The sequence below is a fragment of the Nelusetta ayraudi genome, unplaced genomic scaffold (genome assembly GCF_046127955.1).
Source record: "Nelusetta ayraudi isolate G7.1 ecotype Tasmania unplaced genomic scaffold, CSIRO-AGI_Nayr_v1 ptg000058l, whole genome shotgun sequence".
NCBI lineage: Eukaryota > Metazoa > Chordata > Actinopteri > Tetraodontiformes > Monacanthidae > Nelusetta > Nelusetta ayraudi.
Genome location: NW_027466108.1, coordinates 642,918 through 663,287, shown reverse-complemented (window position 1 = coordinate 663,287; position 20,370 = coordinate 642,918). Strand labels below are relative to the sequence as shown.

Below are 20,370 nucleotides of genomic sequence, written 5' to 3'. Positions count from 1 at the left end.
TCCCCCACGCTGTCTGAATCATCATGACGCTTCACTGATAATGATTGCAATGATAATATGAAAGCCCGACGAGAAAGCAGGCAGGATGGCTGCAGGCTGGCAGATGGATACAGAAAAACCCAGCTGCAAGGCAAATAACTGGGCCCACCACTCGGATTGGCCGGCGTCCCTCTGCTGCATCAGCACGGACATTAATGGGCTTCGAGGACATGGACACAACCACTGAGGGGACACCAGGGATGGAAACAGTTCTGGAGCCAGAGTGGGTGGGAACCAGAGGAGGGAGAGGGGGCCCTGCGGCTTGTGGTGAGTACGCGACGGTGCCGCCGGGATTAGTTACCGCCATGTGTGTTTTCCCATTTATTTCATCCGAAACCAGCCACATTATGGGCCTGAGCACAAGCTTCATAAACAGTGGGACTGAAGCTAAACAAAAGGCTCAAGCGACTCTGGAGGTTTTACGACAAATGTGGATGTGCATTCAGATGTTGGCTCAATTAAAGAGGCAGCACACGGGGCCGCAGAGAGAATCGCAGATAACTAAGTCTTCGATCGATTCGAGACATTACTTTATATATTATGTGAGCATATAGCACGTGCAGATTGTTGGGCGTAAACAAATTAAGGGGAAAACAATATTTCACTCCAAATCAGCATAAATGGGGAGAAGCCTCCCTTTATAAGCAGCTTTGGCTGAGAAATCGCTACAAAAGATGCTTCCCTCAGAACATGACACAGTGTACAGCAAACACCTTCTGGTAACGCAAAACTGATGTGTTATTTGTCGGCTTGCTTCTGTTCTCAGGCCAAAAGTGAAAGAATGTGAGCCGACTTTGTAATTATCAGGACACAACCCACGCGGCTACGGTTTGAGGTAGCTGCATCATCGGCTGAAACCAGGGGAGCAGCCGTGCCGCCAAGTGTGTCAATTTCGAACGACACAAAAACACAATAAATGAAATCTGTCTGCATTTCATGGTTCCATCGGTAATAAAACCCCCTCTTCCCTGACCTTTACTTTCCACGGAAATGTTTCCTACGAGCGCAAAGCATGTTAAGATTCACAGCGGGCTTCTCGGAGGCACACTGACAGCCCTCGCCACAAAGTCACTCCCAAGGTTACGCTTTTCCCAACAGGGGTTGATCTTGCCGGGGATAAAATGTCGACTGATGTATTACCAGCAAACATGTTCCATGCTGCAGGCTAAAAATGGATCGGGGGCTCACCGATGGCAAATGGAAGGGGGAGAGGGAGAGCTGCCACATACGTTAGGGGAAAGGGAAGGGGGGAGGAGGCGGTTGTGTGGCCAGGTTTTGTCGTTGTGGACTTGGTTGCCCCAGCCAAAACTGTTGTGTGCCTCAGGCCATGCCGGCAGCCACATTTGATGCAAAAAAATATATATTTTCTTCCCCCCCGCCCATACGGTAAGAGGATTATGGAACCCTCTTGGGATGGTATTCAGGGAAATTATAGATAAAATGAGCATGGTGGAAAATGCTCAAAAAAAAAAAAAAGCACAAAGGAGATTTACGAAGGTCAGGTCAAGCTGAGCTGGAGTCATTAGTCAGGTTGTCCAGTGCAAAGTAAGCCTCGCAGTAATGATTAACTGTTACCTCACATGTTACCAAGACAGTGGCAGTGCAAGTCCAAATGTACTTTCCTGTAGCTTATTCAATAATATGGCTCAATTACTTTCCTCTTTTGGGCACAACACGAGACAATGTACTGTGGAGAAGGAGGATAAAGCTCACGCTCACAGCACATTATTCAAATACTTTCATCCAGAACCCCTTCCATCCCCCATAACCAAAGACATTAAAAGCATGGCAACGTGTTGTCACTTTCCATTACACAGCCGGCGTGGAGGGCTACGCTGCAGTGGTGACTTTGAGGGATGGTATCATGTTAGGAGGAAATCACTGTATCATTTTTCCAGGAGCTACGGAGATCCAGAGCGCTGCCTGTCTGCCTACAGCTGGCTAAGAGGATTTCACCAACAATGGCGCTGCTGCCACTGCGCTGGGTTGTTTCTAGAAATAGACTGGAGATGACCAGCCCGAGCACTAAATAACGACTTTGGGTGTGTTCCACATTTATGTTTGGGAATGAGGTCAACGTTGTAATTTAAATTCATGTCAGCGGAGGAAAGAGCAGAGGAGGACACTGGGAATGTGGTGTTTTGTGGACATGTTGATGCCTTTTTCAGGTCTCGGCCGAAAGTAGATTGGCATGTGTGAAATCCCCAAAGGCCTTTGAAGGCAATTCCAATGTGAATGGGGAGTATTCCCGAAACATTATATTATGCCATAGCGGGCGTATGTAGTGCAGTGCTACTGAACATCTTCAATGAATTCTAGATCAGTGAAGTGTTTACAAAGCTGCGAGAAGAAAGAAAAGCAATGGAGGACGATTATTAATACATGCACAGGCTCTTTTTGGCAAATCATGGCCTTGTACTCTGAAATTGTGATGTTTTGACAACCAAAACCGACGATTTAACCTCGGCGCAACTTGAAAACTGACTTAAAACACCCGGACTGATACCAAAAACAAAGAGCACACACACACACACACACACACAAACAAGCACAGTTAGCAAGTGCATCCGTTTTGTTTGTTTTCGTTTAAATGAGGTATTGTTTAATAAAAGCAGAGCTAACTATACTGTGCTACTGCACTCAAAGACTTGGACACTTAAGACTGATTACCTTACATTACTGATAAATGTGTGAAAAACTTCTGGCAGAAAGCTTAGAGCATGAGCGTGATGGACTGCAGTTGCCACAAGCAGACCGTCCGTATAGCCACATGGTTAACTAATACTATTAAAACCACGTTTCCCCTCTGGACATGTTGGTGACATCATCACTGATCCCAGCACGTTCTGCCCTCTTGGTTCCGACAGCACACTGAAGGTCTGCGGGGTGTGAGGCTAGTTACAGTTAGTGGGCAGGAGTGAGGGAACAGGATTGCAGGATCTACCGCCGATAAAGTTGACGCTTGAGGGATCAGAGTGGATTGAATTCTTCATGTTTTCCTGTTCCGACACAATTGCTGCAGCATTTTAATTGTGGTCTACTATCACTTCGGGGGGAAGGGAAGGCGACATCCACATTCATGTGTTAAAATTATAGAGGCAACACCTGGAGCATTCATGCAAAGTCCAAAGCATCCATGCATCACCCCAATGCTTGTTCTGTGTATTAAACGTGAATGTAGTCAAATGTTTTACCTTTCTAAAACATGTATTGGAAACTCTGTCTTGTGTCTTATTGTGATTAAAAATAAATGTGCCTGTAAAAATAATGGCACTTCTCAAGACTTAAGACTTAAGTCGGTGGGTGTTTGTTGGGATTCTCATCTTGTGGCTCGATCCCACTGATCACTTCAAAACATTCTGACTTCAGACAACATCCCTGGTGCAAATAGTGGCACTTGTATTCGAAATACTTTAGCTTTGTGCACGTGTGATGGGATCAAATAAAAGGACAGGGTTGCCATCCTTTGCTTTGTCTGTTTCATCTTTTCAGTGTGTTTCTATCTCAGAAAAACAGACTATTCCTGAAAGAACAAAGCAGACAAATCTGATTTTCCACTGCCTTGTTGAGCCATGTGCTAACATTACAAGTGTTTTCCTACTTCTTGCCTCCCCATCATGAACCCCCGGCAGACAGCAGTGTTTACTAAACTCTTACCCAAATCTGTCAGGAGTTAAATTAAGTAACCTTCCCATTTCAATCCACTTTCAACACCAAAAAGCCATCCAGTTTGGATAAAACCACCCTTACAGCAGCATCCATGTTTGTTTCTCATTAGCAGCAACCACTATTTACGACCCGCAGTGGCTTCTCCTTCATGGTCTTCTCCTGCAGTTCAGAGGAAGAGCTAGCAGCGGCGGCTTCCTACTTTGGAAGATGGATGTACTCGATCTCGCATATGAAATCTCAGCAATCCGCCTGCGTCGCAAGGTTACTGCCCTCAACACTTCCCGCAAGTACATAGGAAAGATTTCTTTATGGGGGAATATATATAGGAGGTGTGAGCAATAAATTTGAAGAATCCCCCCGAGACTACAGGTGAATGGAGGGGTGGTGCTGGGGATTGGGGAGGTGAAAATGATGCCGGATAAGGGCAGTAGCAGTGCATTAACAGGCAGGGGGAGTGCTGGGCTATTTCCCTCATTGAAATCGACCACCAAATTGAAGCGGCGTAATTGCTGACAGAGACGCGTGTCGCGCGCATATGAATCAGCAACTGGAGTTGTCCACTGTCCCTTTCACGGCTGCGCTAAGGAGTATTTAGCGGCAACATGTAATTTTAAACAACAGTTTATCATGCAAAATGACGCGGGCGGGGGATTCAGACAACCAAGGCATTACACTCATGTACGCAGGAGATGGAAAGAGAGGTGGAGCTGCATGGGGGTCCAAGCTCGAGGTAGCACGGACACACACACACCCGCCTGCCCCACAGACTGACAGACGGAGAGACAGGAAGAAGAGAGATAAGAGGCGAAATGAGGCTGGCTGTGGATGGACAGATGCGTCACTACACAAACAGCAACACAAAGACAGACCTGTGCTCTTCCTCCAGCTAAGCTGACCTTCTTAACTCACCTTTTACTTTTTTTTTTTCCACTGCTGACACGCAACCTCATCAGTCCACCTAGCTAAATGTTGTCGTACCCCCCCCCACCGACACACACACACAGAGCGACATCTGATTCTTCCAACCACTTAAACCAACAATGTTCAATCTCAATGTCTCAGCTTGTTTGTGCTCCGCGCAGTCGCCTCTCCGTTCGGGAGCAGATCTCATTTCATGCTGAATTTGCAGATGTGCTGAAAAGGCACAGTTGCTAAATGCAAAAGAGAGCCACAGCTCTTTTGTTTCACTTAATAACTCCACAGTGAGCAGAATAACAGCATGCAGCCGGTTAGAGCTCAGCATTAGCACTCAGACTTTAGGGGCCAGTGGATTTTTTTTTTTTCCTTTTTTTTCCTTTTTAATGGACCTCTTGTCTAGCATCTGCCTGGATCCCGTGTCTCGAGACCAAGGGGGGCCCAGAAGGGAGGGGGAGGGGCGCATCTGCTTCTTTTTCCTAGCAAACAGACAGTCTGTTTGTGGGGCCAGGCTGCAAAGATCAGATAGTGAGCAAAGATGTCTCCAGCAGACTAGCATGAAACTGACATCTACACACACACACACACACCATAACATCCCTCCACCTTGTCTTTGACTATTTTCCCATCGTCGTCCCAGGTTTTCCAGGGCGTGCTAACATTTACTCAAGATATTTACCCTGTTGTTAATGGCAGGGTACCAATCACAGATGAGCACACATTCGACGTGTTTGCCAGGCTCTTTGCCTGTCTTTCTCCTTCCAGCGTGCTTTCATTCACCCTGTCAGGTCGATTAGGCTCGCTAAATTCCTCCACAGAATCAGCACTCCACGGCTCACTTTCCTGGTCAGACTAATAATACATCTACAATCAGTGCCGTTTCCGGAGACTTAAACTGGAATCATCCACACGCCTCTGTGCCCCGGGGCCAGTCTGGTCCCTGTCTGTGGCTCCTGAGCTGGGAGTCTGGAAATGTTTGTTGAATACTGGTTCTGCGATGATGGCTCACTAACAGAGATGCACGTTGGTCGTATCACAGGGCGAAGACACATCTATTAGCAGTTGATAATAATGGACATCTGAAATAACTATTTTAACGGTATAACATTTGTCAGGTTATTATGAATGTACAATTTTAACAGCATTGCATATACATATTGATCCTGTTTGTTATTGTCTTTCTTGGACTGTTTTTCCCTTTTATGTAGTTTGTTTGTCGTGTTTTATGTCATTTGAAGAGCCTCGGGAAGACAAGCAGTCGCCAAGGCGTCAGCTAATCAGGAACATACCAAACTAGTATTTTAAAATGACAAGGCTAAGTCGCACAAGTTACAAAATATGCCCGTTAAAAATAGTTTTTTTTTTTTGGAAACGTAGAATCCAGTTCTCAGTTCCATTCTCACATGACCCTTGAAACGGTAAAAAGTTGCAGGCGCCAAGCAGGTCTGAAAATAATTCATTACATAAGTTCAGTGCCGACTCCTTCAGACACCCACTGATGAGGCGTGAATGCAGAACATTCCAGCTGCGCGTTGTCTGATTTGCTGTTGTTTTGCAAACTTTTCTTCCTGTTGTTCACACTCTCTCTCTCTCTCTCTCTCTCTTTCTCACTCTCTCTCTCTCTCTCTCTCTCTGTTGCTTTGTTTACGCGAGCGTCAGCAGAACGCACTCCCCGGGGATGCTGGATGAAAAGCTGGAGGAGGGTTAAAAAAAAAAAAAAAGCTTAATTAGGAGCATTACCTCGCAGGCCCTGTTAAACTGACAGAGTCGACATTTCAAGTGACTTCCTTCAGACTTCTGGTCAAACGAGGAGGCGCGGGAGGAGACGATGGCAACAAAGAGCGAGCTGCAACACAAACGCTATCGAGCCAACTTATGCTCGCTCTCTTTGAAGTGGAAGCCAAAGGGAGGGGGGAGAAAAAAAATCACATAATTTAGATTCTGTTTCATGAACAACAGAAATCTGGACTATGCGGGGACCCAGAATTTTGAGTCCTCTCTCAGATATTAAATATTGCTGACTAGGGGCTAAGCTAGCCAATTAATGAATAATAAATGGGGCCGGAATGCAACATTTTCATATCCTATGCAGGTCAGAGCGTGCCGAGGCTGGGCTGCTTGCACCGCTGGGCACCGTGGTTAGATATTAAAGCAGGGCCATCGCTGCATAACTGCACCTTGGAGCCATGTCAACTTGCCACTCCTCCCACACTGCGCGCAACATTAACAACAGGCTGAGGGGGCATAATAATAAAAGTTGGTTCACGTCCTGCCTCTGCAACTTCCTCTTCCCATCTCCCGCCTGCTGCTTTCCGCTTTCATGGTTTCTCGTTAATCTTTGCGCGATCGTCCTCCCTCCCTCGCCTTTTGTGCGTAATGGCAGCGCATTTTGAAGTCTGAAGCAGCACCCTGTTAGTTTAAGCACCATATCTTCTTGCGCTAAGCAGGACTGCGGGCGCTGATGACTGAATAACAGCGCGCAAAGGGAAAAAAGAAGATGGGAGAAGAATAACAGCAACAACAACAACAACAACAACAACAATGGCTGCAATTACAGTCTGACGCTTCGCAACCTCCACTTCATTCTCTGTTATCTTCATTATTCAGCTCCTCTTGAATCAGCTATTAAAGGTAATTAAGCGATTCATCAAGTCAGTTTCAATTACAGGGAGCTTGACAGCGGCAGATTACAATCAGTGGGGGTTAGGAAGAGACGGGGGAGAGTAAGACGGACGCGTCGAACAACAAGGATCGAAAGGAAAACAGACAAGAAGCACCTACAAGTCGGACGGAGCCGAAACAGGCAGGAGGCATCGCCGGGTGTCAAGAGGTTGCCTGTCCACACGATGCTTCCACTCTGCGTCCTCGCCGTGAAGCAACAGGCTTCATCTCCCACGCCCACTCATTCAGGCTGTGCTCTCACACAAGCTGAAGGTCTTTGAGGCTGCGTCTGCCAGGCTATCATTACTCTTGTCAAGGGCGGCAAGAACCAGCAACGCTCCTTTTCCCATTCTGGCTGCAACCGCACTACATACGGGGCTGGATCCGCCACCTAACGTGTCGCGGCCACTAATAATACGGCGCGAACACCAGCGTGGCGTCATAAAAAGCGTTCTTCGCACGGCTCCCAATTTATGGCGGCCCGTTACGAGCTTGCGCTTCAAAATCAGGTGCGCATCGGCGCCGGGAATCCTTTCAGGACGAGCGGCTATTAACGTGGTCAAAGGCCGACCTCAATTTATGTTTGGCTGATTAAGCTCCACTCTCTGCTTAAGGAATAACTCATCCGGGAGGAACTATTATGTCTCTTAGATGTCCATTAGAGTCAGGTTTACTGCTGCCTTGATGGCTATCATAAGTCATGCCGCGTAGGTTGTAATTGCGGGACTAAATACAGGAGAATTGGCCATAACATGTGTCTCATGGGGCGGTGAATATCAAGGGAAGGGGACACGATGTATCTGCAAGGCCCCTCCCACCGTTATGGTGACAGACTCCTGGAGGCTGCCCAGCTAATAACATCACTTTGGAAGGACATGATGGGCGCAGTAAAACACAAAATGTTATGGGCAAACATATGTAGAGTACATAGCAAATCTATTAGACCACCTGTGACCACTTGAAACAAACAACAAAACAAATCAAAACAATGAGATAGTCCTCTGAATTCACAGTTTTGTTCCGACAGGTAAGTATCTCTGACAAGTCAGAAATGAACTGAGCATAAAATTCAACCCCTAAAATTCATTTTTTCTGTTTCGAATTGCAAGTGAATTACTATTTTTTGACATCTAAATTAGGAAATACCAATAATGTGATTTATTTTTTTCCTATTTTTGTAGAATATTTAATGAAATAAATACATATACATACATATATATGGAATATATATATGAAAATACATACATTAAAAAAGATTATCAGTGTAAGCTTTTACTTAATTATTCTTTACATAAAAAAAGATTTTAGTAATTGCCACTGTTAGGACAGTTACATATTATGTGGAATAAACCTTAGAGTGGGTGGTGGTCTAATAAAGGTGTTAAGCGCTGTATGTTAGCATGTCATTACAGGTTCATGGCTTTAACATTATGGCTCATGTACGAACCATCATTTCTGGATCCCACAGGGAAACCTTGCATTTAGTGTTGCACTGGTTAATGTTTCCTATGTGAAGCCTTTAACTGGGGCACCTAAAAATAATTCAGATAAAATAACAATGAATGGTTATGAATATATGCTCATGATATTTGATCAAAAAGTCGGAAAATGTGTCAATCACTGTCAGTAACATGAAAACAACAAGTGGTTTAATATCACATTTAAATTAGGACAAAGGCTGAAACACGGCCTGGAGTGGAATGAAACTCCCAAGCAGGAAATTGCGGTTCTCATGCATATTCATTCCAAAAACAACAGAAGGAGAGCCAGGACACCTCTGACACCCCGTCGTATTACTTTTTAATATTAATTGTTTTACCGGACGAACTGAAATCTTGCTAAAAACACCAGTAAACGCATCACTTCCAGTTTGGGAGGAGGCTTTAAATCCTCCCCAGGTGCTTCCTATGGTGCGGGCCAGGACACAGTTTTACCGCGCGGCATGTGCCGTCGGACACGGAGCATTATATCGTCTTCGACTGAAAAGCGATGGAGGTGATATCTAGATTCTCGTAAAATGAAAGTGCGGCAGGACAGATGCTCAAAAATGGAACCACGGAGGTTCCTTCCAGTGATCGATGTTGCTCATTAGCGCGCGCACGCACGCACGCAGGCTCGCCGCCTCGCTGCAGACTATCTTGAGCATTATTGCTAAAACAGAGGACAAAGACGAGCCACTCTCGTGATGAAATGCAGCAGTGTGCCACAGGACGTGCGCCGATACCCAAGACTCTTGTGTTCATTCCGTTATCCTCCTACGAAAACGTCTTCAAATGCATTGTTTGCCTACTCACCCAGATTGGAGGAGGCCCGTCCCTCTGCCGCCCTGTCCTTCAGACCCTCCGCTATGGACAGCTGCTGCTCGTGGTACTGCTTGGCCCTCTCCAGGTCCTGCATGCAGCGAGCGGCGTGGCCCAGGCCGGCGTAGGCCCTCATCTCGATGGACTTTTCCTCCAGCTCCTGGGCGAGCTCCAGCACGTGGGTGTGGTAGGACATGGCCTTGTCGAAGTTGCGGTGGTAGTGGTAGGCGCTGCCCAGGTTGCTGTAGGCCCGAGCCTCCTCCCGCTTGTTCTCCAGGGCCTTGGCGATGCCCAGGTGCTGTTCGTGGCACTGGACGGCGTTCTCGAAGTCCCCCATGGCGATGTACACGGCCCCCATGTTTCCCAGCTCCCGAGCCTCGGACAGTTGATCCTTGGACTGCTTGGCCAGCAGGACGCACTGCTTGTGGCTTGCGAGTGCGTTTGGATAGTCCCCTATGGCTGTGTATACATGGCCAAGGCTGCTCAGCGCCATGGAGGCAGCCTATGGATAAAGAGAAAGGCAGAACAGCGGGTGAGAAAAGAGCAAGGTGATAAAACTTAAGGCACATTAAAAGACATCTCAAACGGCCCTGTTAATTATACCCACATTCCATCAACAGTGAGTCATTTTGTTGCCTTTTCATGGCAGAATTCCCTCTTAAACGTCTCTTTAGCCGGGAGGATATTGTAGGAGGTGAGGGAGAAAAATATTAGAAAACAACAACAGCAACCGCAACAACATTTTTTTATCAACTCTCTTAGGAGGCTCACCGCTCCGAGACCAACAACAAACACAACCCGATTTGATTTCCTCTCTGCTGCTAACAAGGGGGGTAGAGTGTGATGCAGATCGGCACAGCGGCAGGCTTGTTTTAAAGCCCTCAGTTTGCCCAGCGCAATCAAGCTTCATGGCGCGCCACCATCAATGCAACAAAGACGCGGCTAATCGGAGGGGGTTGAAAGCTTCGCATGGAGTCAGCGGGAGAGCGGCGGTGGGAAGGTGGGGGGTGGGAGGCGGCGGCGACTGGCTGCCTGACTGACTGACTGACTGCTAGCAAGAGCTGTCCAGCTGGAAAACAAAAGAGAGCAACGCTGGGCGCACGGCGAAACAGTCGGCGAATCGGCAGTTTTCTCAAGCAGCGTCCACCTGTGACAATAAAAAAAAACAAAAAAATATCCAGCGAATGCCGGCCACAGCTGCAAACCGAGAGGTTTAAACGCCGGCGTTTCATAATGTACAGTCTTGGCCTGGGAGGCGGAACACTAAACTGAGGGGCTTATTAACTGTTTACATCGAGGGTAAACAGCTGGGAATTGGGGTCAGCCGTCTTTGAGCAAACAGATGTTCACTTAATAACGCAGGGGCGGCTAATAAAAGTATCTCCTTCCTGAGGGCCCGCGTCCCTCAGCCAGGAAAAGGGGGCTTTACATCCAGCGACTGAAACGACTGTCTGACGTCGAGGAGCAAGACAAGTCGGTCGTCAAAAAGCCTGCTGAAGAAAGACAAGCGCCGTCGTGGAAACGCCGCCGTCATTATGTCAGCGACTCGAGGAAGTTGTGTTTATTTTGGGATCGTTATTTTTCCAGGACGCAGGTGCAGCAGCCACACGCAGTTCAAGGCCGAAAGGGCTCTGCACACCCCCAGAAAGCAGCGTGGCATGTATTTAACCCTCTGTTTCCAGCCTCCCACATCAATGTTTAGTCTTAGTTTATTATGAAAAGTGAATGAGGGTATGTAGACTGATGATGCTACAACAAGGATGTTTTTTCTCTTCTCTGCAGAGCTCACTTGCAGGCTATTGTTATAAGAAGACATTGGTAAAAAGTACATTTTGCATTATGTTGGACCCTTTAATTTGTACTAGAGCATAAAAGCCGTTTATTAGATTACTGCAAAGACAATGTGTCGCAGGGCAGCTAATATATGTCACTCAGCGCTAACGTTTGAGTGGGTTGATTGCCACTGATTTGACTTTAACAAAAAAAAAAAAATCGACATGACTGTTTTCTTATTACAGCAATTCAAAGGAAACATGCCTCAAGGCAGCGGAGGATGTTTTTCCTTTACTAACACCACATAATGAAAATATTGAACCTTGTGAATAATTGAACAGCAAAGACCTCTGTTATGGGGGGAAAAAAAATCAATACAACAGAACCCTGTGGACGACGTTTGTGAGGGCGGTTTTGTTTTGTTTTTTGATTATTAAATCTTCCATACGTTCATTTTTCTGAACACACATATACACACCGCATACCTATCTTTCCCACATTCCACATATCTGCTGTTGCCTGGAACCAATTACCTGCTGACATAAGGACTTCCAGCAGTTTGCTCAAGTTTAAAGACTCGACAAGGCATTATACAGGCCCAGGGAGGCAATTACCCTCCGTCACAACTGTTGCTGTTTCATGTTCCCAGATAGCCTATCTAGGTCTGCTCAATTACATACGCCTTTTGAAGCTCTGCTCCATCTTTCAGACTCCAACTTCCACTTTTCTGAGCACAAAAAAAAAAGGGGGGGGACCTCATCTGTGTGTCCAGCCGGGCGCACTGGGAGCGACGGAGCAGGCTCGGTCTTCCTTTCCAGTTGGGAGGAGTTGCCCCTGTGATTTCTGGCCCCTCTAAAGTGAGCCTGCAAACACTGCATTTTCTCCTCAGATGGAAGCCAAGATGGGCAGATAATGAGGAGTCAGCCTTCGCAGTCACAGAGGATGCACTGTGCTCGGCTTGGGAACAGACACTGGGACCGAGTCCCTCTCCCACTTCTGCCTGCCTCGCTCGCCCAGCCTTGTTCGCAGCGACTCCTCACCAGTCTCGCAAACGAACGTTCCACGTGGGAGCGGAATAATTGCCCGCAATACAAAATCTTGCCAAATCGACTCCATCCTAATTTGAATCCATCCCCTTTCCCCCCACTCATCATCCCCTCCTCCCTGCTCTTATTCTGCCCAACCCCCCCGACGTCCCTCAGTCCGTCCACAGAATCAGATCTGATTGTGTTCACAGAGTCCAGCGCTTCTCCGGATGTGTGCTGATTTGATTAATCCTAGCGCCAAGCTTTATAAACAGTTTATAAATCGCTGGCTTCTTATCAGCAAACACATTTGGCACCGAGGGTCTCCTAATGAAAGGTAAACTAGTTCTGATGAGAGAAGAGACAGAGCTCTGGGATGATGCGTCAATTACAACTGCACGGCTTCCACAACGAAAAGGCAGTTCTTCTTTTTCAGTCGAGGACGGTGGTGAAGGGTCCCCTGCCGGTGCCCTTCATTCCGCATTTTCGCATCATGCTGCACATTAGAGAAAAGGCTGTTTTCACAGCGCGGGCTGGATGTAATGTGTTGCGCTTCCCGTAATTAGGCCCTTATGTCACGGAGCGGCGCTGGAGTCGGAGCACCTGGCGTGCTGGATTTCGCATCCAGAGCAGCTCGGCTTGCTGGTGTGTCGAGGTGCGCGGTCATGCCTCATCACACGGCCGAGCATAAATCAAAAGCCTCGCCTGCCTTGGGACCTATGAGCTCTGATATGGCGATCATCACAAACTGGCTGCATATGTGAGACGAGCCCACTTGTCAAAAAGATAAACACGGCCAGATGAAGACCTGCTACGGCAGTGATACGAACCGCAGGCGCTCCAGTGCGGAAACTTCAGATCCACTGACGATAATTCGCCTCCTCATCTTCCGACTTTGGTCGGCTGCACTCCAGTGTGTTTTGAAAATAGCCACCTGAGAACATTGACCATCAGGTGTCTCCAGCGCATCCTTGGCATCACCTGGCAGGATGGCGTTCCTCACAGTGACATCCTCCAATGCACTGACTCCATTAGCATGGGAGCAACATCATCTCAATGCCTGGCTACCTGCCGCTTGCTGGGTGTTTGTTCCCTCGTATTCAGGGTTATAAGCTTGCTGGAGCCTTTATATCTCAGCTGCCTTGGAGCAAAGGTGGAGTTACATCCCGGATGAAAGTCGCCAGTTTATTCATTTAATTGTTTAGCCTGTGTAGATGCCTACAGGACGTTGGAGTGAGCCGAGGTATGTGAAGGGATCCCACCCAGGCATCAGGATGGGAACACGCAAACTCCAAACAGAAGGGGAATCGAACCCGCAACCTTCTTGACAAGGAATACGACAGTGCTAACCTCTAAAAAACACTGATTTGTTCCCACTGACAATAATATCTTCTTTAAAAACAAACACTGGGGGCGAAAAACCTCAGCTTGACATATTTCCAATTTCAGTCCTCAACATGCCCACCTGTGGCACGACCTCGCACATCCCAGCGAGCACAACGGCTGTTGAAATAATAACGCGAAAATAACTGATGGCAATGGCAGCGGCACAAAGATCCAATGTTTAGATCAGCGGAGAGCTGAAAGATTTTGTGTATTTCTGAGGGATGAGTCAGAGGCGCAGTCCTGGGTGGCGCGAGGTGTTAAGAGAGCCGACGGTTTGCCCTCTGTCCAAACAGCGTGTCCCGCAGAACAGCAGGCTCAGCCACTTAAGTGCTGGTAATGGAATTATTTGAAGGGAGGGGAGGCGTCACTCTCCCGATGTGAGCGAGCCCAATGGTGAGCACATCTGATTCTATTACGACTGGGGCGAGAACAGCTCTGCGTTTTGCTGCGGCTTCACAGATGTGGGGAGACTAGAGGGGGGTGGAATCTGCCTATACTATGTAGCAGTTACTGTATAGACTATATGGAGCTATGAGACTAGTGAATCATTCATAAGCATGTGATTTAAAATGTTTCAATTATCAATCAAAATAACTTTTCAACAAATCACAGCCAATAAATGAGTATTTGTCTTTATTGTAATTGACTTGATTTTTAACATAAACGTCAACCCTTGTCAATATTGTTGCTTTCATGATGACAAAATGTCTTAATCGCTTTTAGCATCCAAATTACCTTCAGCTAATTGAATGATTTTCAAAACGTTTTAACCCTGGTGAAATGTCAAAACTCTTCGGAACGTCCAAATGTCAGCCGTGCGCACGGAGCAGCGCCAGGCTTTGAAATGCCAGGATTTAACTCCAGGATAACGACCAAAGACTGGGATACAGATTGTATTAGAAGATGATACAGTGAGTGGATACGCTGCGCGCAAAAACAACATCAATATATTCTATCACTGCCTCTTTCGGTTGCTCCACAGGCGCACACACACGCACACACACGCACACACACACACACACACACACACACACACACACACACACACACACACACACACACCACAACTGTCTAATTAAAAGAGGGTGCAGGGAGAAGGTGAGGACCATGCACCAGTGTTCCTTTTAACAAGCTAGCTGGCTCTCTCTCAGGCAGCTACAGGAGCGGGCTGGCAGGCAGGGGGAAAAAAAGGAAGCTGGGAAAAAAAAAACAAAAAAAAAACGCACGCTAGTGGGAGCAGGCATTGAGGAAAGCAGGGTGGGGAGGAGAAGGAAGGGCAGATAAAAGGCTACCAGAAAGATGCCGTTTGAAGAGCGAGAGAAGAGAATGGCGAAGACGTCCCCGGGGCGAGGACATCCTCAGATCTGAATTCACCTGCAGCGAAGCTTTCCGACAAGAAAGGAAACACCTCGGCGGTGATAAACTCGGAAGCGCCAGTCGGAGAGAGGGTCTCAAAGAAGTTTTTAAAGGGGGCTTTCTGAAGGAGGGTGGGGGGGGGGGCGTTGCTTGTTGGTGACACATGAAAAAAAGCATGCCCGTGCGGAAAATGCTTGTGCTTTTTCTGCCCAGGCGCTGGTTGAGCGAGCAGGGGTTTGCGCTGCGGATGCGAGCCGGTACGATCAGCTGGGTTCTATGTGTGCAAATTCCATTCTCTTGCCTGGCTCAGCGTTTGCACACCGATATGGATCCTGTGGGAGCCCCCATTAGATGAGCCAAATGACTGCCTCTCTCTCTCTCTCTATCTCTCTCACTCTCATATAAAAACCTTTTTGCTCTAAATCAGGCAGATGCATAATATATAATAATTTAATAATATATAATAATGCATTCATAAAAAAAAAAAAAAAAAACCCACTGAATTTCAAGAATGGGTGCCTACTTTTGATAAATAAAAACGGAACTCCAATTAACCTCATTGTTTCCAGAATGTCACATCACTGGGCCTTGTTACCGACGCCGCCGCCTCATCTCGGCAAGACCCGGTCTGACGCCACCTTTATTTCGTAACACAAATCAAAGCAGGAATGTCATAACACGGTGCCGCAGCATAAATTTATTATGTTTGTTTGAAGTGGGAAGCCGGTGTTGCGCTGTTAAAGAAGGCTCGATGAATAATACAGCAGCCTCAGAGTCAAGCAGGCGACAGGCAGTACGTTTCTGCTAAAAAAAAAAAAAAGAAGAAAGAAATAGAGACCGAAATGACACGACAATAACGTTTATTTACTTTCTCAAGGTGCCGATCCATCTCTCCGGGTAACCGCAGCTCCTCACCCTCTCATTTTCCTAGAAAAAATATACAGTCCTTCTCACTATTTTTACTTTCCTCCTTGCCCCGCGTTGGATGCTGTCAGCTGCTCTTGAACCTCTCAGTTGCGCGGCTCTCGCATGTAACATGTTGATAACGCGTCATTGGCCCGTCTAGCCGTCACGCCTCGGCGGCCCACTCCATTCATACAGACGTTGATGCGGCGCCGCTCTTGAATTCACTTCTGTCTTCCAGGCGGAACAACTCTGACCTTCCATTACGCCTCTGTGACGTTTACACAGACAGCGAGGCGCAACAGGCCCGCATCAAACATTTGGGATAAATGGGGAAAAAAGGAGGGCGGGGACAGAACTCGGGCATCCTTTGCTTTTGCTACCCACGGAAACGATCCGTTTCTTGTTTTTCTAAATCAAAAAAGCTCAAATATCGGAGCTGGGATCAATCACCGTGGGCCGATCTACGGTAATCAATTAAGGCCGAGGACGCTCGAGTGGAGCCACTTGTTTCCCCGCAACCTCCGTGACCTCCGGCATGTTGATAAATGACGGCAGAGCTTCCCGACAGCCAGATAATTCTTTTAAGCTTTCACAGGACACGTTCATAAAGGATTGATTGTCACCAAAGGTCGGGCTGCGGCTAAGGGCACTCGTGACAGCCAGCCGGCGACGGCTGTCGGTCAGTCTGTCACGTGCACAAAGCGTGGCACGGTTCTTTTCCCCCGGCCGATACACACCCTGTGCCAGAGACGGAGAGGGAAGCTGAACTGCAAGCAGTGAAAAAACATCTTGTATATCCTCTAAAATGATTGTACACTTGGCGTCGCTCGCTATTCCCTTTCTTAAACAGAATAACAAGTGATGCACACTTTGGACTCACATTTACACCGTGGCGTGTTACATGTATTGTTTGAGGCAATGCCTTTTGACAGCTGCACGCGAGCAAGGCAGGCAATCAAGTGGCAGAGACACTATAGGCGCCGGACAAAATTGGATCTGACGTTTTCCCTCGGTGTTGGTAGAAAAATTGTCAGTGGCATTGTGGAGAGGGTGGGTGGGGTGGAGGGGGGGGTTGCTATTTCAAGCACCCTCCCTGACACTAGACAAAACAAGGTTCATGAAAATAACCAAATGCAAAGTGGGGAAAAGGAGCGGCGGTATGACACAGTGGAGGCTGGCTCCGCTTTGCCAAGTGGCCACAGCGCCTGTCATGGTCCCCCGTGGCAGGATGTCAGAGTTGCCGGAATGGAAAACAGCCCCCCTGACTTCTGACACAAACGCATGAATCTAAAGTCTGGTTAAGGAGGAAATTGAAGCGGTGGCACGCCGGGAAAAGCGAGGCGCCGTGAATGAATCCTAATGTACTCTAAGTCGGAGCAAAGCCTCGGAGGGCTGCGCGGGGCCGCTGTTTATTTCTGCACTGAAGTCAAGTCTCCACGGACGAAGCCGTGTGATGCCTGCTGGTGAAGGAAATCAATTCTTCAGAGACCTTGTGGTGACAGAGGGGGGAAATCACAGCGGCGTTTGAAAGACATTGCAGAAGGGTGGGAGGTAAACATAAAGGTTTGCCACTTTGCATGGCCTGGAGCTGGGGAAAAGAAAGCGGCACGTCGGTGTTGGGGAAGAGGGACAATCCCCCCTTTTTTTAAAAAAAAACACATTAGTCTTGCTTGGAAGCAGCTACACCGCCAAGTGTATTGACTCAACTGACTTATTTCTCTTCCTTCCGACGGGCATTAAAAGTTGAATAATCTAATCTAACTTGGTCAAAGGAGCATTGTTCTTTTTTCAAGAGAAAGGGATAAAAGTTTGACTAGTTTCGTCACCCTCCTCTTCACTGCACCGCAACAAAATTGGTGCTGAAAGGGCACCGGCGCTAGCATCAGCATACTAACCTTCTACTGTATATCTTTCACTTAAGTCTACTCCCAGTGTGGCATACTGCGGCTTCAAAAGAGGCTAAACACCATAAACTCTACCTGGTCTCCCGAGTGCTGACTGACAAGAACTGATGTAGGTTTAGAACAGAATTTGAGAGAGCATAACAGCATCAATAAAGAGATTCATAATCCCAAACATGCGCTTTAGGGTTTTTAGTTACCATAGCAACCAAAACAGTATTGCCATCTTCAATGAAACCCAGACCTTGTATATGCAGTTTCCAGTTAGCAACAAGCGCTAAAGGGAACATACCCATGCCCAAGTCAACAATGTGCAGCAATGACCACAGCATCATTGGGATGGTCAAATAATGAACACAGAACTATAACATCTGATATTGTTTTATGCTGAAAGCTCAATGCCCTGCCGTTATACAGCTTCCTGGTTCCGTGTGCCAAATTTAGCGTAACCTGCAGGTCCCAACTCACAGCATTCAGCAGGACAGTCAATGACAGCAGTCAATGCCGAGACGCCAAGCTCGTTCTGCAGCAGAGCGATTGGGGAGTTCCCGTCACTGTCAGGCCAAACAGCCAGACAAATCAGACCTGACGTACTGGACCAGTCGAAGCGTTTTCAGAATGGAGAAGCGGAGCAGACAACAGATAAAAAAAATAAATAAAAGGAGAACACGAGTTAAGGTCTGAAGTCTCAGATCAATATGAGATGACTGAAGCTGCTGTCTGGAGCAGCCTGGTACATTGACAGCAATGAAGAGTAAGAACCAAATGTCCGGACTCTTAGCGTCCCCCCCCCCCCCTTTGAAAATCACATCATCGGTGCAGTGCTTGTTTCTGCTGCGTTTTATTGCTTTGTTGCAGAGATAAAAAATGATTGCAAAAAAACTCAGATGATTCAGCTGGATGTATCCCACAGCTTTGATAAGCCTATCTGTATTATTTTCTATTATTGAAAAAAAATAATAATAATAAAAAAAAAATTCCAATCAATAGTCAATCAAACTGTGGTTATGTAAATTTGTTTTTAGGTTTGGAAAAAGAAAATGAGCTCAAATGCATTGATTTTTTTCTCACAAGATGAGCTTTGGCCTGAACAAGGGATAGGTTTAGGTGTGTTGTTCTAGGTATGTCACTACATTGTGTCTGCTCAGTCCATCTGGTTTAATCCATAGATAGTGAAAGTTTTTTAGGGCTTGGGTTACTTTTGGTTGCAGGCCGTGACAAAGGGGCGAACAAGTGCAAATATAGAAGCTGTCTGCATGTTGTCCACTGCTGGCAGAGATTCCAACCAGAGGAGGAGCACTAGTTAAAGTATGAGGTGATGGAATCTACACTTTAGACATGTAGATTTAACTCTTGCATGCTCAGTAAAGTTTACGACAACCATGTAAATATATAAAAACACCGGCTGCCTTCTAGTTAAAGAGCCAACTCAATGGCTAACAGCGACTCTCGCCGCCCTCCGAGGTGCAGGCTGAGTGACTAAATCTGCAATGACATGCAGCTGATAGAGCGAGACACCCCCTGCGCCACCTCAAGTCCGGCGCACCAACTATTTAAATCCCTTCCTCCCTCTGTGCTTTTCTTCCCCAAATGTAATTACAAGCCTGGTGAGGGCCGGTTACTGTGGCAGTCCTGGCCAGCACGTGGAGCGCAGCATTCACACCAGCACTCAGTGGAATCCAAAGACGGGCGGGGGGCCAGTCTTCCCTCCGCGAAGCACCTCTGCACCTCACCGCACCGCGGAGCGTGTTTTGGTCGGAGCGACATGAGGCTAAACCAGCGCTTTCAGCACCAGTGGATCCTCCAGTTTAGCCCCCAGGCAGACAGAGCTGCTCTGACCGATAAAGGCTAACCAGAGAATCTTACTACTGGGCTGTATTATTACATCCATGAATACATTATGCACCAATACACAAAACCCGACGTGCGCGCGGACTACCTCCCATTGTGACGGGGATTTGAAACGGCAGGGATGGTAAAAGCTTCGTCGGAGCCGCATGATGGAAACCAAATCCCGGGAATCTTCCATTTCCCTGTCCCACACGAGCCGCACCGTCCTCGCCGGTGGTTGCCGCGACGCGAAATGTGTGTGCGCGTGGTTGCGATGACAGAACTCGGAAAGGTCACGGGAGTCTACCAATATTCAAATGGACAGGAAGACAGAAGCGGTGGCAGACGAGAGATCAAGGCACCGAGGATGGGAATGGCGGGATGCGACTTTTGGAATATAATTGCTGCTTTTAAGTCTTGTTTTCTCAGGGATGGCGGGGCCACCTGCCAGCGACGCCTCCAGCTGTGAGTGCCTGCTGCGGGATTCTGACTGACAGGGAGGGTAAATGGCTGCTGGCAGGGGCCCTGATTGTATCTCTCACCTCTGGCAAAATAGAAGACATAGCAGAGGGGTGATTGGGTTTGGTTATAGTCCTTCAGCCACAAATG

The 20,370-nt window shown here is 47.4% G+C and overlaps 1 protein-coding gene across 3 annotated transcripts in view; it reads right to left on the bottom strand.

Annotated features, from left to right (window-relative positions):
* The window catches only part of LOC142896975 (tetratricopeptide repeat protein 28-like), a 186,768-nt gene that overhangs the window by 31,473 nt on the left and 134,925 nt on the right, over positions 1 to 20,370 (bottom strand). For all 3 annotated transcript variants that reach the window (XM_076038959.1, XM_076038960.1, XM_076038961.1), the window contains one exon: positions 9,579 to 10,086. In XM_076038959.1, the coding sequence (XP_075895074.1) occupies positions 9,579 to 10,086 (508 nt within the window). The remainder of the gene's footprint in view (positions 1 to 9,578; positions 10,087 to 20,370) is intronic.